Source organism: Lepus europaeus, chromosome 14 (genome assembly GCF_033115175.1).
Source record: "Lepus europaeus isolate LE1 chromosome 14, mLepTim1.pri, whole genome shotgun sequence".
Lineage (NCBI taxonomy): Eukaryota > Metazoa > Chordata > Mammalia > Lagomorpha > Leporidae > Lepus > Lepus europaeus.
This window is the reverse complement of record NC_084840.1, coordinates 29,988,121-30,006,394: the sequence shown is the minus strand read 5'-3', so window position 1 is coordinate 30,006,394 and position 18,274 is coordinate 29,988,121. Positions and strand designations below refer to the sequence as shown.

The window sequence follows — 18,274 nt, the reverse complement described above, 5'->3', positions numbered from 1 at the left end:
ATCCCTGCATACCAGGGATAAATCCCACTTGGTCTGGGTGGATGATCTTTCTGATGTGTTGTTGCATTCTATTGGCCAGAATTTTATTGAGTATTTTTGCATCTATGTTCATCAGGGATATTGGTCTGTAATTCTCTTTCAATGCTGCATCTTTTTCTGGCTTAGGGATTAAGGTGATGCTGGCTTCATAGAAAGAATTTGGGAGGATTCCCTCTTTTTCGATTGCTCTGAATAGTTTGAGAAGAAGTGGAGTTAGTTCTTCTCTAAATGTCTGGTAGAACTCAGCAGTGAATCCATCTGGTCCTGGGCTTTTCTTTGTTGGGAGGGCCTTTATTACTGTTTCAATTTCTGTGTCAGTTATGGGTCTTTTTAGGTTTTCTATGTCTTTCTGGCTCAATTTAGGTAGGTTGTATGTGTCCAAGAATCTGTCCATTTCTGATAGATTTCCCTGTTTGCTGGCATACAAGTCCTTGTAGTAATTTCTGAGGATTCTTTTTATTTCTGTGGTGTCTGTTGTTACGTTTCCATTTTCATCTCTGATCCTATTGATTTGGGTCTTTTCTCTTCTTTTTTTAGTTAGTTGGGCCAATGGGGTGTCAATTTTGTTTATTTTTTCAAAAAACCAGCTCCTCGTTTGGCTGATTTTTTGTAATGTTTTTTTGGATTCAATCCTGTTGATTTCTTCTTTGATTTTAATTATTTCTGTTCTCCTACTGGGTTTGGGTTTGGTTTGCTGCAGATTTTCTAGATCCTTGAGATGACTTGAAAGCTCATCTATTTGGTGCCTTTGCAATTTCTTGATGTAGGCACCTATTGATATAAACTTTCCTCTTAACACTGCTTTTGTTGTATCCCATAGGTTTTGGTATGTTGTGCTGTTATCCTCATTTACTTCCAGAAAATTTTTGATTTCTCTTTTAATTTCTTCTATGACCCATTGTTCATTCAGGAGCATGTTGTTCAATCTCCATGTGTTTGCACACGCTCTAGGGATTCCCGAGTTGCTAATTTCCAATTTCATTCCTTTGTGGTCTGAGAAGCTGCATGGTATGATTCTAATTCTTTTGAATTTGCTGAGACTTGCTTTATGGCCTAGTATGTGGTCAATCCTAGAGAAGGTTCCATGTACTGCTGAGAAGAATGTAAAGTCCTTAGATGTAGGGTGAAATGTTCTGTAGATATCTGTTAGATCCATTTGGGCTATAGTGTCATTTAAATCTACTGTCTCCTTGTTGATCTTCTGTCCTGATGATCTGTCTATCTCTGAGAGTGGAGTATTGAAGTCTCCCAGTACTATTGTATTGGGGTCTATGTCTCCCTTTAAGTCCCTTCACAAGTCTTCTAAATAAGCTGGTGCCCTGTGATTAGGTGCATATACATTGATAATCGTTATATCTTCCTGTTGAATGGATCCCTTAATCATTATATAGTGCCCCTCTTTGTCTCTCCTGACAGTTTTTGTGGTAAAGTTTATGTTGTCTGATATTAAGATGGCTACGCCCGCTCTCTTTTCATTTCTGTTGGCATGGTATATCTTTTTCCAGCCTTTCACTTTCAGTCTGTATGGATCATTGTTGGAAAGATGAGTTTCTTGTAAGCAGCAAAAAGATGGGTTTTGTTCCTTAACCCAATCAGCCAATCGGTGTCTTTTAACTGGACAGTTCAAGCCATTAACATTCAATGTGACTATTGAGAAGGAGTAACTTTGCCCTGTCATTTGCCAAAGATATTTTCTAATATCTGGTTTGAGACTCCTGTGATCTTTTGCTGTGAGGTTTCCTTCCTTTATCTTCTTTCATATTGGTGACCGTGTTTCTGTGTTTCTGTATGTAAGACATCTTTAAGCATCTTTTGCAGGGCTGGACGAGTGGCGACAAATTCTTTCAATTTCTGTTTGCTGTGAAAGGTCTTTATTTCACCTTCATTCACAAATGAGAGCTTTGCAGGATATAGTATTCTGGGCTGGCAGTTTTTCTCTCTTAGTACCTGGGCTATATCTCGCCATTCTCTTCTAGCTTGTGGGGTTTCTGGTGAGAAGTCAGCTGTGAGTCTAATTGGAGATCCTCTGAGAGTAATCTGGCATTTCTCTCTTGCACATTTTAGGATCTTTTCTTTGTGTTTCACTGTGGTGAGTTTGATTACAACGTGTCGTGGTGAGGATCTCTTTTGATCATGTTTATTAGGGGTTCTATGAGCTTCTTGTACTAGGATGCCTCTGTCCTTCTCCAAACCTGGGAAATTTTCTGCTAGTATCTCACCAAAAAGGCCTTCTAATCCTTTCTCCCTCTCCATGCCTTCAGGAACTCCTAGAACCCGAATGTTGGGTTTTTTAATAGTATCCTGTAGATTCCTGACAGTATTTTTTAGATTTCTGATTTCTTCTTCTTTTCTTTGATTTGACTGTTTCCTTTCCTGTTCTCTGTCTTCTAATTCTGATATTTCATTTTTATTCTTAAAGTGACAGGGAACTACTTGAGCTTTGAGGTTTATGGAAATTCTCATTAAAATGCCAAAGAGGTACTATTTGTTTACACTGTAAAGTCAGACAAGATTATAGTTAGAAATGGTCATACCACACGATCAACCTAAGCATTTGGGAAGATGTTATATATGTGAAGAAGTCTTGTTACTGAGGAAATTTCCATGTAATCCAATAATTTTCTATACCCTCTGACAAAGACCTGAAACCAACCAACCACCCTCCTTCCCTCCCTCAATCCCTCCCTCCCCCCACCCCCTCATTCGCAATGTTCTTTCAGAGTGCTATAAGGTGGCTTATAAATTTTTGTGGCTCTCCAAGAACAATAGGATATAAAACCCTAAGTTTCAAATCCACTGAGGGGGTGAGAAACACTGTCTGTTCCACCAACATCAGCACACTACATAGGGCAAATCCCTGAAATTAAAACTGCAAGGTGCTGTTCAGGAACAATTCTCTTCTCCTGTGTTGGTTTGAGATGGTTATGACTCTCGGAGGATATCTAAGTAGGATAATATGGTCATTTTCTTATAACAAAGAAAATTCCAAAGAAGAAAAAAACAAAATAGGAACAATGAAATTGCATCCGGTTTGAATATTTTTTTAAAAAAACATAAGGCCATTATTATCCTCTCTAGAATCAGAGATGTTGCATTTGGGAAGTATATGTATAAGAGATGGAATTTTATATATCTCATATTCAGTTCTCTTGAAATGCTATCTTTAAGTACTGTTTGATTATACTTTTTAAAATGGAGTGTGTCAATCACGAGTACTGATGAATTAGCAATAGTTCTATTGGTTGAAAAATCTTTTCCTGGTGTGTAGGGTAGATTCTCTCCACTACTATAACCCTGCTCTATCCTCTGTGACCTTATTTGGTCAGTATTGTGGCTCACTTGCCCTCTGGCTTTGGATTAGTTGGCCAGCTGCTAGGAGGAAGCCACTAGACATCTAGAGAGTAAACAGAAAGGAAAGTCTGATGTCTCAGTGTAGGAACAGCTTTGGGCTGGCTGTCCCTCCAGGAGTAGTCACAGTGTCTGCATGTTCTTCGCCCAGCCCTTTCTGTCTCTGAGTATTGTCCCCTTTCAGGGTGCAGATAGTGATCAGAGAAGAGTTAACATAGCAGGTTTGATTGCTTGTTTTTAGAAAGGCCTCCTTATAAAATTGGTCCTTGGTTGGGATCTGGTAACTTGTATTTTACAAGGTTGAGGGTGCCCATTCTCCCAAGAACTGAAACGAGTAAATCATCATGCCTACTTTTTTGTTTGTTTACACAAATTACATGGTTTAGAGGCCAGCATTGTGGTGTAGCTGGTAAAGTTGTCACCTGTGATACCCATGTGGGCATCCCATATAGGTGCTGATTTGAGTCCTCGGTGCTCCTCTTCCAATCCAGCGCCTGCTAACATGCCTGGAAAAGCAGCAGAAGATGGCCCAAGTGCTTGGGCCCCTGCATCCACGTGGAAGACCCGGAAGAAGCTCCTGGCTCCTGGCTTTGGGCTAGCCCAGCTCCGGCCATTGTGGCCATTTTGGGTGTGAACCAGCAGGTCTTTCTGTCTCTCCCTCTCCATCCTCCCCTCTGGGGGAAAAAAAAAAATTTTCCATGGTTTATGCTTACTTTCTGTTTTTGTTGTGGGAAACTGGAAATTTCTTGCATGCAGATAGCCTATATGAACAACCCTCATAAAAACACTCTTAGTTCTGAATTTCTACTGAGCTGCTTTAGTTAGTAATACTACAAGTGTTTCCACAATGCATTGTTGGGGGTGTTATCATGTCTTGTGTGGTATCACTAGAATAGGATGCTTGGGAGCTCGTGCCTGGTTTTCCATGGACTTCATTGCCGTGCCTTTCCCCTTTGTTGCTTGTATTCTGAACCCATTTGCCATAATCAGTCCCAACTGCTGATAAGACTGTGCGATGAGTCCTGTGAATCTTTGTGGTGGACCATTGAGTCTAGGGGTCAAGGTCATCTTGAGAATCCCTGACCTATATAATAATCTCTGCTGTTACCATGTTCAGAGCACTCCACCATTTATTCTGCTTGCACGTCTGAAGATAGTTTATTAAGCTCTCCCCAAGTAACTTAATTGAATTGTGTCTCTCTCCTGAGAAATCTTTCTTCTGGGACCCTGAATGGGTCACCAAGTGACTGTAGATATTTCACATAAAAGTAGTGATATTGATGAATTTACCTGTGCATGTGATTTTTGAAAATGTCTCAACTAAGAGATTAATGGTTTAAAATGTAAAATAACACAGCAATCTATGGCTTTGTTATCTTCTTTAATGAGGGTGTGAGTAGGTTATGATTCTCTAAGTGCATGAAGGATTGTGTATCTTGTTTGAACAAGAAGAGGGTAACTAAACAAGTGCTTGATTGCTCATAAAAATATTTAGTTGTTTTTCTCCTTTATGTTCTGTGGAAACAAAGAAAATTTGCTCTCAAAACTAGGGAGACTAAGATTTACAATGACAGAAGATGATCTTTTCATGATATAGGATTATATTTGCATTATATAAAATATCACTAAAGTAGATGAATGGTCCAGTGTCCCTGATAAGCAGTCATTTTCCTTCTGAACAGCATTTCTAATAAGTATTTGCTTATTCACATAACATATTCAAATTATTTCATAATTATATTTAGATTATTTAATATCCATAGCTATTTATTTCATCAAATAATATTCTTTCTTTTACACTGTACACTGTGAAGCAAGATAAGGCAAATGCTTAATGAAATGGAAAACTTCCTCTTAAAAAAATCTAAAAATTACACTACTTAAATTTTAAATTCTAATAGATCTTACATAACCTTTTAAATTAATCAGGTAGAACATGTTTTGCATCACTGGATGGTTTCTAAAAAAAGAAAGGAAAATAAATGCCTATGTAAACTCTTGTGGTTTTTTTTCCCTCCACTGTATTTGTCAGCTGCTTTGACCTACAAATTTAGTTGATGCTTGTAGATAAAAAGCTTTCTTTCAGAGACCTCATGTTGCATGCCCTTTGTTTATTAATATCTTGGTAAACCACATGTCGTCTTGATAAAGCAATCCTGAATCAGAAAGGCCTTTTTGCTAAATATCTTACTTCAGTTTACGTGTATGTTTATTGATTGCTTTTGCTAATAAATGCTTTCTTCATTGTAATTTAGCTCCATCGCAGCAGCCTCCACCGAGAGGACAAGTTCAAAGTTCTTCTACTATCAATCTGTCTTGGAGCCCACCTGATTCTCCAAATGCCCATCGGCTTACTTACAGTTTATTCAGGGATGGTTTTGAAATCTACACAACTGAAGATCAATACCCATACAGTGAGTTTAAATGTCTGGTGATAGAGAAATATAATATTCTAAGAATTGATACATTAGTTAAGTTCTTTGACATTGACTATAAATGTCATTGTGGTTTTCTTTGTGTAGCACAGAATGTTTCAAGCAGAGAGAGAATTATATATCTCACTAGTAAACAAAGAAACGCAATGAAAAGAAGATGCTTATTACTTGACAAAAACACTTAATGCTTATCAAATGCCCAAAGAGAGAAAAAAAAAAGATGGCCCCATCCAGTATTGATGATGGCATGCTGGGGTGTCTGTGCAGGCTCATTGGTACAGCTCTTCATGTGTGATAAACTGTTGAAATATGTGAAAACATTTCTTTTCACACTGTTTGACTCAACAAACCTCCTTTAACGAGTTTCTTTCAAGCAAATGACTACAAATGGACACAAAATCACAAAAGATGTCATAATTATATCATTTGTTATATCAAGATAATAGAAGCTATACATATATTCAACAGTCTGAATAAATGATAGCATATAGCATTCCAGAATTCTGGTGTATTGTTAAATAGATTATAGGCCATGATATCCTGTAAAATTATATCTTCATTTACATATAAATGGATGGGTTGTTCATGACATATTATTTAAGGTAATTAAAATATTACAAATTTGTGAGTTGTAAATTTTCATTAAAAATGGAAATATTTACAACAAGCACATCTAAATTTTCTCTGCATGTAAATATTAAACAAAATGTATCAAATAGTTCTGTTATAATAGAATCAATTTTTTAAATTCTCAGATAAAAACTAGCTCTTAAATCAAGAAATGGAATATTAACATTTAAGAAAATAATGTATCTTTGTGCATATGCTGCTATATGTAAGAAATGAAGTACAGCAGCAAGAACTTGAATTATAAAAGATACAAATATGGATAAGTCAAGAAAGATGTCTTTGTACCTGTAACTTCTATGAAGTTGTCAAATGAGCTTGTAGAAATCAAACCATTATGAAACCATAGTCTTTAAAAAATACTTACTCCAGTATCTTAGGTGCAGTTTTCCTCAAGATAGAATCAAGAAATAGGATGGGAACTTTTACATCATTCATTCTCTGCCTTCTCTGATTTTTTTTTTTTTTTTTTTTTTTTTTTTTTGCTTCTAGTGTTGTTTAGCTAGAAGCTAGCTTAAGAAAGCTGAGAACAGCGATTCCAATTCAGATTTATACTTTGTTCTCTTTGTTTAATATCCAGTTTTCCAAATTCTAGTTTAACATGTGTAATTATTTAGAAAAGTAAATAAACTTCTGTCAACACACTGCTTTTCAGCAACATTTCTTAGAATGGTTATAAGGATGCCTTACCTTAAAATAATGGTTGACTTTAAGATTCCACCATAGCAGTTTTATTTTGCATATATAATAATAGGTCATATTTTGTACCTAATTCTGTATGTCTTGCTCCTAGCTTATTATGACCAGCACTTTCTATTTTAATTGTAATGTCTCTTCAATATTCCAAGTCTTCTTTGAAGTTAATGGAAACTCTGAACTTCATGATGCAGATTGCAAAGGGAAATGAACATCTGTCTACATCTGCCATGTTGGCAAAGGATCCTAAAATCCTGCTACTAAAATGTTTATTTTCTTCCAAAAACCAGCATGATCCAGGTGTCCCAAAACTTAAACTTTTGTGATAGAAGAAGAGAGAGTTGTAAAAATACCGAAAATGATTTTGATTATGACAGTACCACTGGTTGAAGTTGGGAATTAGGCTTACCCTATTTTCTATACAGCTCAATTCAATAAAAAAAAAAATAAAATAAAATAAAATAAAACCTATCCCTTATACCATTCAATCTAGAGGGATATTTTTAATAGTAACAGGTCATGTCTATTTTATGGAACATTACATTATGATTACAATATTTTAGCTCTTCTTCATGAGTACACTGATAAAGAATCCAAATAGCAGTTTCTTACATAATAAATGTGTATTCATTCACTAATCAGACATTTATATAATCGTATTAAACAAAGTATTATTTCCTAAAGCCTTATTTTTTCATTAAAAATGCCACTTCTGGCATTTCTTGACAATCTCTGTAATTAATGATGTGAAAATTATCCGCATGATGGCATCTGAACGGTAAGAACGATTGGTTAACATTGTCAGAACTTTGTATCATTCTAATAATACCCTCAGTATTCTATTTCCAGTGCATGGCTAGCATGCGTAATATGAAAAGGAAACACTACTACTTCTATTCAGTCGAATGAACACAAATCTTTGGGTTAAATAAAGGCATTCAGAATTATAGGTGGAGAATCATTGAACTTTTCAAAGAAAATTAATAGTGTTGTCTTCCCAGCAAGTTTAATCATTTGGTTGAGACCATTATAGAATTCTTTGTTAGAGTGGAAACCTTTTCGATCTGGCCTGTTATGCTATGGAATTCTCTAGGCCAACAGAGAATTTATCCTGAGCTCATGATACACTGGTATTTGAGAGTACTTCAGAAGTTGATGGAAAATAAAAGGAGTTTAGGGGTAGGCATCTAGCCTAGCAGGTAAGACATCTTAATAGACAACCACATCCTCCATCTGAGTACCAGGGTTCAATACCTGGCTCTGGTTCCTGACTCCAACTTCCTGCTAATGCAGACCCTGGGAGGCAGCAGTGATGGCTCAAGTGGTTGGGTTTCTGTCACACATGGGAGACTTGGACTGAGTTGCCATCTCCTGCCTTTCTCCTGGGCCTGTCCTTGCCCTTGCAAACATTTGGTGAACCAGCAGATAGGAATACTCTGGCCCCCTCCTCCATCCCTCCCAAAAGAAAACTAAAAAAAAAAAAAGATTTCTTTGAAAAAATTATACAGAGAGAGAAAAAGAAAGAGAGAGACTCTTCTATCCATTGGTACATTCCCCAGATGACTTCAGCGGCTAGTGCTGGGCCAGGCTGAAGCCATGAGCTTCATTCAGGTCTCCCAAGTAGATGGCACAGACCCAAACACTAGGGCCATCTTGCACTGCTTTTCCATGGTCATTAACAAGAGCTGGATTGGAAGTGGAGCAGCTGGAACATGAACCAGTACCTATATGGGATGCCAATGTCACTGGTGGTCGCTTTACCTTCTATGCCACAATGCTGACCCTCACCTTTTTTTTTTTAATGAACTTATATTGCTGTAAAGATCTTTTTAAAATCCATGCATTTTTTGCAATATGCATGTTTCACAAGCTTTTTGAAAACTCCTTGCATGCATAAATAGTTTTGACAATTTTCGTGCACTTTGAGTGATGCATATCAGGGGTCTTCAAAAAGTTCATGAAGATGTGTATTGTGAAAAAACTATGTATGGATTTCAGACTTTTTTGCACCAAAATAAATATATTTTAATGCTATTTTTCAATGAACCTTTTGGAATACCCCCAACTATATAGAAGTATGTATATAATATAGGAATGCTTACATATTCAATACATATCCATATATATGTATATAGTGTTGTCATAGGAACTTGTGACTAGATTTCTTTAGCATTTAGGAAAATCCAAGATTTCATAATATTCTCTCAATTCTGCCCTAGTTAGGCATACTGAGGATATTTTTTTAAAACGCCGAAAAGCCACATCTTTTAGTTCTGTAAAGTACTTCAATTTTATGATACAGCAAAGATAAGTAATTAAGAGAATATGAATCTGGATGTTCCCATATTATTTAGATTCTCAGAAGATAATGGTTACTTGATTTGATTTCACAACATAGAAATGCACTAATATGAATTAGATTTCAATAAGAATATGCTTTTTATTAGTTGACACTAAACATACTTGGAGAGAAATTAAAACATCTTTATGGGTATTGTTGTTAGCATTTCTTTAATGTTATTCTTCAAAATAATTTGTATAAACAGTAACTTTTTGACATATCTATCTTTTTATTATTAAAGTATTTTATCCACTGAAGAAAGCTTAAATGAAAAATTAGGCATTACAATTAAAGTATTCTAATATAATCACTAATTTCATTTTGTAAATTTTCTGGGGTTATGTGCACTCCTGATTATTTTTATAATCAAGTATATGTACCTTTGCATTCTATGTTTTTCTGAATTTGCTACATGGTCTTCATCACTATTGATTTGAATGTATATTATTAGAATCCCATTAATGTAATAGACTAATGTTAGAATATTATAATACATTAAGATGTTGCATTTTAATTTATTTAAACAGTGTTCTATTATAAATAGATATAAATAATTTCACACGCTTCCTGAGCAAATGTGCCTTAATAACTTGGCTAAGGACCATGGTCTCAATTTTTTTTTAGTGTATGCTGGTGCCACTTATCAATTTATTACCTCTGAATTCTAAATCCACTCTTCGTTGACTCTTGTGATAATGGAACTGGAGCTATAAACATTTATCTTTTTCTAGCTGGGGTACTGTTCAATTTTATCTGTAGAGGGTGCTGGAATGACCTTTCAGGAAGCAAAGGTTTCTCTTCCAGGATCTGGGGTGTCCCTCTCCGCAGAATGTCAGCAAGATATGTCACCTTTGAGCAGCTTTCCTCCAGCCCCCAAAGGGAAGCTTACTTGATATCATGCAAGTGAGCAGTGAGTTCTGCAGCACACGAAGCCCAGGGGACACATGGAAGTCCCCACCAGTTCCACTGATGGCACTTGTAGGAAGGCAGCCTCCTCAGTCAGAGCAGAGGGTCCCTTCCCAGTGGCTTCCAGGATGCAGTACCTCTTTCTGTGCATGTCCCCTGTCCTCTGGAGCATGGTAGCTCAGTGAGTTCTGTGGCCCAGCACCTCAGGCACTAGAGGGGCAAGGTCCCAGGGGGTTCTGCCTTCATGGAGCCTCAGGAAAATTCTCCAATGCAGTTGTTCCATCTCCAAAGAAGTCTAGATGTCACCATGAGGCTTTCTGGGTATGTTCTTTCATTGGGCATTCTGCCTTAGCACTAAAGTTAGTAACTTCTCCCTGTCCCTTAGGTTCCTATATTCTTAGGTTTTCTCTAGCATTTAGGAAGTGTATTTTGTGGTAAATCATCATTCTATTAAACTTTCCTTATGCAAATTACTCTATGGTTTTTGTGTCCAATTAGGACATTAAGAGAAAGGGCACTTCTAATAGTATGAAGATTCTAATACGATAGCCAACATACTTTCATGAAGAATTTGTAATTATATATATATATATATATATATATATACACAATATATAATAAACAATGACAAACCTTACATTCAGATATTCACTCATGTTGTTTGGTCTTTAATTATCCCCCTCCCTCAACTACCATGGTGACATCTGGGGAAAGGGCAGTTTCTCCTGGCCCTTTGCAGAAAGTCCATTAGAGGATGCTGGCTAATCTATGAGATATAGCTGGCTTCATCTCAGCCTGTGGCATTTGCATGGGATCAGTTTCTGATGCATGAAGCTGATGAACACATTTAGTTTCAACTTGGTCACGTCCTGAATGCTCTGCTGTCTTAGGCTGCCTTAGGCTCTTAATATTGCTGGGAACTTTTCAAAATATTTTCCCATGTCCTACATCCACCCTTGAATTTCCCAGGAGCTGAAGGGTTACTCTACCCCAGCCATGAAAGGTCCCATAGTATGTCCTCGGGCTCTAAACACAGTATCCTTAGCATTTAGGAAACCAAATATCCCTGTGAGTTAAAATCTGAACATGAAACTATGCTACTGTAAGTATGTCAGTATGCTGGGACCTACAGGATGGTATCTTATCGAAATGGAACCCTCCTTTCCCTTCCCCTACAACTGTCCCATGAGGGAGCAGGTGGTAGCCATTCTGGCATTTCTCTTTCACAATCTTACAGTGTACTTGCTGCCCCTTAGGGAAGGGTGAGTTCTGCACCCATGCTTGATAATGCCCACTTCTTATCCTTTCTTGAAAAACGAAAATAACTCTTTTTTTCTACCTCATTCTTTCTGCCCTTACACTGCTTCATGTATAGGAATCCTGCTTGTACAGAAATTCTCTTATATAAATTCTTAATTGATGATTTTTAGGAAAGTCCCTAAAACTCTAAAAGCTAAAAAAAAAAAAAGAAACATTTATACTTTCACACAATTTCCATAGGTCAGAAAAGAGAATTTCTTTTCAACAGAATTTCTAGTCAAGATGCTGGCCAGGGAATTGATCTGGCTTTTGGTAGTTGAGCTGGTCCTTCGTTTATTGTGTTATTGTTTCATAAGCAAACCAGTAATATAGAGGAAAGAGTTGTTTCTGCTTTTATGTTTTGGAGCACTGCAAGAACTTTCTTTTATCCGTTATATCAAAAGGATACTACACAGAGCCAAGCAAGAGCTAAAACTTCTAAACGCTCTTTATTATGAATAACACTTTTCTCACATTGTACTGAATAACAAAAGTACCCAGTGTCCTCTTTATTTCAATTTTTAAAGTAGGAAACATATTCTGAATCCAGAGTAGATCGTCACAATTCATACAGTTTTAAATAATATAATATTACAAAAGCAATTTGATTCTATACTAACTTATATAATGTGACAGTTGTCTACTTTTCTATCTCTTCATTCCAGATGTTCAATACTTCTCAGATACTGCCCTGTCGCCATATAACTCATATTCCTATTACATCGAGACCACCAGCGTGCATGGTTCAACAAGGAGTGCAGCTGTCACTTACAGGACGAAACCAGGGGTTCCAGAGGGAAACTTGAACTTAAGCTATGTCATTCCTGTTAGCTCAGACTCTGTGACACTTTCCTGGACTGCACTCTCAAACCGTTCTGGTCCTATAGAGAAATACATTCTGTCTTGTACTCCTTTGGGTACTACTCAGCCGTGCGTTCCCTACGAAGGCCATGGAACCTCTGCTGCCATCTGGAATCTGGTTCCATTCACCAAGTACCGTTTCTCTGTACAGGCCTGTACTAGTGGGGGCTGTTTACACAGTTTGCCTGTTACGGTGACCACGGCCCAGGCACCTCCCAAAAGGCTGAGCCCACCCGAGGTACAAAAAATCAGTTCCACAGAACTTCACGTAGAATGGTCTCCACCAACAGAACCAAATGGTAAGGACTCACAGCTTAGATTTCTCTTTCTTGGACAAAGCATTGTGAGCATATAGACATTTGGAATTGTGCACTGAGAATCTGGCTACTGTATTGATTTTTATAACTTTGTGTTATAATAATTGAGAAACAATTTCTAAAGACATAGGATACTGTTTGTCCTGGTTAGTGGAACAAGTGTTATTCCTTCTAATCTAATAACAAATTCCATTCAATTAAATTGCCCTTTAAAAGGCTAATATTATCTTTGCTCTTAATGACATCTGCCATAACACAAATGATGTTTATAATTTGAAACTCACTTATGAAATGCATTATATTTGACTGAGTCACAAGTTAGGGCACCAATAAGCAGTAAATTTTCTCTTTTAAGCAAGAAAAGTCTGTAAAATAATACAAAAAATATGCATGTTAGCTAGCTGACTCCATTAAGTTAATTTTTGTGTTCATAAAATTGAACCCTTGGTTATATAGGCCAGATACACATTCGTGGAGTTTTTGTAATTTGTATCATGTACATATTATGAAAAACACTTTCCTTAGGCTTTTTAAGTTATTTGATAAAATTGAGTGGAAGTTAATGATAATATTTTGCAAACAGGGCTCATGTTAAGCATTAAGTCTTTGTGCTATAATGCAAATTTAAAATGTTATGTCAAAAACTAAAAGAAAAGGAGAAGGAAGGAGGATGGGAGGGAAAGCAAGGGAAGAAAAGAGGAAGAAAATATCATGTTTTTAGAACTGTATTTACAAATTACCTTGAATCTGTTAAAAACTAATTAAAAATTACAATAAAAATGATAAACACCCCATATATGATAATGTAATAATTGGAGGTAAGATGACCAAATTCCCAAGAACTACCAATTCTTAATAGAAATTGTGACCAAACATCCTGAAAAAGATTGAATTTTTCTATGATTAATTATAGCTATTGTGTTTTGATACAGTTATCCATTGGGTTTGTTTTTCTCCTAAATCTGTCTGTAAGAGTATTTTATGTGTACATCCACCCAACATTTGTTGTCTTTTATAAGCACCTATCATTTAGATTAGTAAATTACTACAACTAGATTACTAAAGAAATTGACAGATAATCTAGTTGGAAAAATAATGGAAATCCAGCACTCTTCATGTGATCTGTCCCCACCTTACCCCAAATAGTTCCTTTGTCTGATAAGTAACCTAAATTCATGGTTGGACCTTTGTAGGAATAATTATAAGATATGAACTGTATATGAAAAGATTATGTCCTCCTGAAGAAGCTGAAGAAATTCGCATTTTTCAGAGCAGTGGCTGGCTCAGTCCTCACCCATTTGCAGAGTCAGCCAATGAAAATGCACTAAAATCTCCTCAAACGATGACGACCGTCACCGGTTTGGAGCCATACACAGAATACGGGTTTCGAGTCCTGGCTGTGAATATGGCTGGTAGTGTATCTTCTGCCTGGGTCTCAGAGAAAACAGGAGAAGCAGGTAAAGACTGTTGCTTTGAACTCTACTGTCAAACTCATGAATGAAAGTGCTGCTTTAAATGAAAGTCAAAAGTGCTAAAGTACATTTTGAAAAGCAAGAATTATATACTTACATAGGCCAAGGGAAAAAAATTAATATATAGCCTAGTTACTCCAATAACTCAAGGTCATAACGTACTTGCACTAAGTTTTAAGGGAAATAGTAAATGTTGTAGCAGTTAATTCAGGGTGAAATTGACTTAAATAGCTATAGTCTTTGGGGGAATGTTTGCCAAAAATAGCAGTTGATTTTTCTGTCCTGAAGTGAAGTCACCCCTTGTCTCTTCTTGCTCCATAGTTAGCACAGTTTATGTTCACTAGAAAAGACAACTGTTACCAATTTCACAAATCTGCTTTTGTTTTTGTTTATCTTTCCAAAAAATAGTTTAAATACAAGATGGCACTTGCATATAACAGAATCCTAAACACCCAAAGCTCTAAATCCCAAGTGTGCTTATATAAACACTTGGCATAACAGTAAAGAAAGAGGATGAAAATCTGTAATTTTCTCAAAGTAGAATCATTAAGGCAAATGAGACATTTTTCATCGTCTGCCTTATTCTTTACATTGAGTACATTGCAACTTTGAGGAGCCTTTAAGAAGAATGTGTTTGTTGTGATCTGAATGTATGGTGAACCAAAGAAAACCAAGTCCTGATCTCAGCTGGATCAATTAGGACTGTGGAGGGCAAGGGTGGCTTTAAGTTGATGTCCAAGGAAATCATTTCATGAATAAAATGTGCTTTGTGCTTGAGCATCTCTTAATGACTAGCAGCCATCTTGGACAAATAATCGGACCATGATAGCACAAGTGATGAGGCATGGCGTTCTGGAAGGGGAAGATCAAGGTCAGAAATGAAAAGTAATGGGTGAAACTGCAATCCTGGACCCTCATAATCTTATGGGTCACTGGCTGATGAAAGTAGGATGAGGTCCTTTGATAATACACCTTTGGTTAGCACATTTAAAATCCCCATTAAGATCTCAAGGATGGCAGGGGGAAATGTATGGTGTGTATGTACCCTGAACATTTCTATCAAGATTTATTGAAAACTTTCAAAATTTCCTTGGGGTTATTTAGAACATTTTAGATGTACCGTTTTCTGAAGAGTACTATCCTCTCAACTGTGTATGTTTGACTCAGGGAAATAGTTCTTAGTGTGGAAAATCCAGTCCATCACTATGAGTTGTTTCAAACTTTGTGGTTTGAGATAGTCTCTGTTTTGTGCCTTCTTTCACACATGCAGATCTGCAGTTACCTTCCTGACTGTTCACTAGTTATCTTGATGAACACGGGAAGTTCCTCTAAGACTTTTATTTTATAAGTGGAAAATACTTTTGCTGATTATACAAAGAAGGTATTTTTACAGATTACATTTCTAAAAAGTGACATTTACCTACATCTGTGTAGTTTTCAATCTTTTCATATCAGAATATCTTAGAAGAAATGGGATATTTTAGAAACCGAAATCAACATGTGATTTTATTGTGAAGATGTGTACGACTGCATTCATTGTTTTCACGTTGCTGTTTTTGTTGTCTTTGAAAGCACCCATGTTCATGAAGCCTCCGTCAGTGTTTCCCCTTTCTTCATACTCTCTCAACGTCTCCTGGGAGAAACCAGCAGATAATGATACACGAGGAGAAGTTTTGGAGTATAACGTCAATATGATTTCTGAACAGTCACCTCAACAATCTATCCCTGTGGTGTTTTCAAAGGTACTGTTACGTTTAACTGATGTCCTGTCAGTTTTGAATTACAGCTTCATTTTCAACAATTTCTGAGTTTGCAGAATTATACAACAGAAATCTACCCATATATTCATTAAATGAGACATTTTCTTACAGTGTTACATGTACGAGTCTCTGTGTATGTACATCACTTTTTCCATATTTTCTTATTTTAGAAAAAAATATTGGTTTAATTTATTTCCAATAGGCTAATTTTTTGACTTATCCTATAACCTTAAATATTTTGCAATAAATTGATTACAGTCATGGGGAAATATTATATTATTTAGACACACAATAGTGTATTTAACCAATCTACATTCCATAGTTGATATTTATATTGTATCAGTTCATTTGAAGATAGGAATAACAGGTTTTATATGTTTCTATTTCTAAGGGAAAATAATTCTAAAGAATAGAAATTATCACAGCTGCTAATAAAAGTTGTATATATCTTCAGTTTGGGATATACAATTACATATTGCCTTCTAATAGTTCATTACCAGCTAGCAGTAATGAGAATAATCATAGCTAACAGTTTCTAAAGCTTTACTGTGTCCATGGTGAATTCATTTGACACAGACAACAGTCCTGGAGAATGAGAGGTCCTTGTTCTCTCCAGTTGATAATGGCAGCCGCTATGCCTTATTAGCCCATTTTGCCAGTGTGTGGGTAACCAATGACAGAAGCTGCTGATGGCAACTTGATAAGCCACTCTGTGTACTTGATTATTCCTTGCCTCTTTGGAGACAAAGATATCTTTACACTTCATACCTGCTCCCATAGATCAACCCCCAATTTTCTTTCCTAGACTTCCTACTCTCTGATGTTCCAGACTCTCTTCTTTCATTACCATGGGCAATACATCCAGGTCAGAAAGTCCAGTTATATTTTACTTTGAGATACTTAGCTTTCCATTCTAGATGGATGACCAGATACATTGCCTGAAGTTTTGTCCATTGAGAGGATTTCTGAATTTCTGTTTTTTCAAAAGCAACTGAGTGGGATCATGGAGCAGCAGCCACTCAATTTTGATTTGCATCTATATCCAGGACAACATGTTCTGTGAAATGAACTCTTACTTTTTCCATTCTTTGAGTTCTCAAGGGACCCTGCATGGATTTGGTTTGCATAAAGTGATTGTGGGTTTTGGCTCAGGTTATAAGCAGTTCCAGATATTTATTTCCATTTTATAATGATTTAGATTGGGCACACCTGACCCTAAAACTTAGCCTGTCACAAAGAGCCCAGTTCATAAATGTGGCTCTGAATGCATGAGTGTTTGGTGTTTGAAGGTCAGATGTTCTGCTTTTCCTGGTCTGATAACAAGTTGGGAGCTATTTAGTGAGTGGCACACAATGTACCCTTGCTCCAGAACCTAAGTATCTACAGTATGATTCTCTCCATAAGCTTCTCACAATGTCATTGTCCACCATAGATACCTAGAGTACCGTAGGATGTACTAGGTTTTATGTTCCAAGTGCATGTCTTCTTGCACCATGGCCTGGAACTGGTGCTGCAGAACTCTTTTCTGCTCAGGGGTACAATCTACGTGGGCAACATTGTGTGCGACTCAGCCACTTAGTCATAACGGTATTCCCAAGCATGGCCTATGCTACTTTCAGAACACAAGGATATCCGGGATACATTGTGCTTTATTCTTAGTGGTAGAGAATGCAAGCTACAACTTTTTGTCCTTTACTTGGGAGGACATTCCTCATGTGTCTCAGATGTCTTGGACTTTAAAAACATCACTGATGTAACAAATCCCTTAATCTTCATAAAACTCCTTTACCAATCTCTGTAACACATCTTACCAAGACCTCTGCATTCCTTCCATTTTTAGTGTAGCCAATCAATTTCACTTTATATTACTGCTACAGAAAACCAATACTGTCAAGGGGGCCTTTTTAAAAGACAGTTTATTTATTGTTTGTTTATTTGAGAGGAAGAGAGAGATGGGAGAGAGCACTTCCTTCTCCTGGTTCACTCCGTTAATGCCTACAATGACCAGAGCTGGGCCAGGTTAAATCCAGAAGCCCTGAACTCAATCCAGGTTTTCCACATGGATGGCAGGAACCCAACTACTTCAGCCATCACTTACTGCCTCTCAGAGTGTGCATTAGCAGAAATCTGGTATTGGAATGGCAGACAGGACTCAAACCCTGGTACTCTGATG

General features: G+C 36.8%; 1 protein-coding gene across 1 annotated transcript in view; it reads left to right on the top strand.

Annotated features, from left to right (window-relative positions):
* The window catches only part of USH2A (usherin), an 855,126-nt gene that overhangs the window by 291,572 nt on the left and 545,280 nt on the right, over positions 1–18,274 (top strand). Inside the window, exons 15-18 of the mRNA XM_062211324.1 lie at positions 5,643–5,801; positions 12,357–12,851; positions 14,063–14,326; positions 15,914–16,083. Coding sequence (XP_062067308.1) covers positions 5,643–5,801; positions 12,357–12,851; positions 14,063–14,326; positions 15,914–16,083 — 1,088 coding nt within the window. The remainder of the gene's footprint in view (positions 1–5,642; positions 5,802–12,356; positions 12,852–14,062; positions 14,327–15,913; positions 16,084–18,274) is intronic.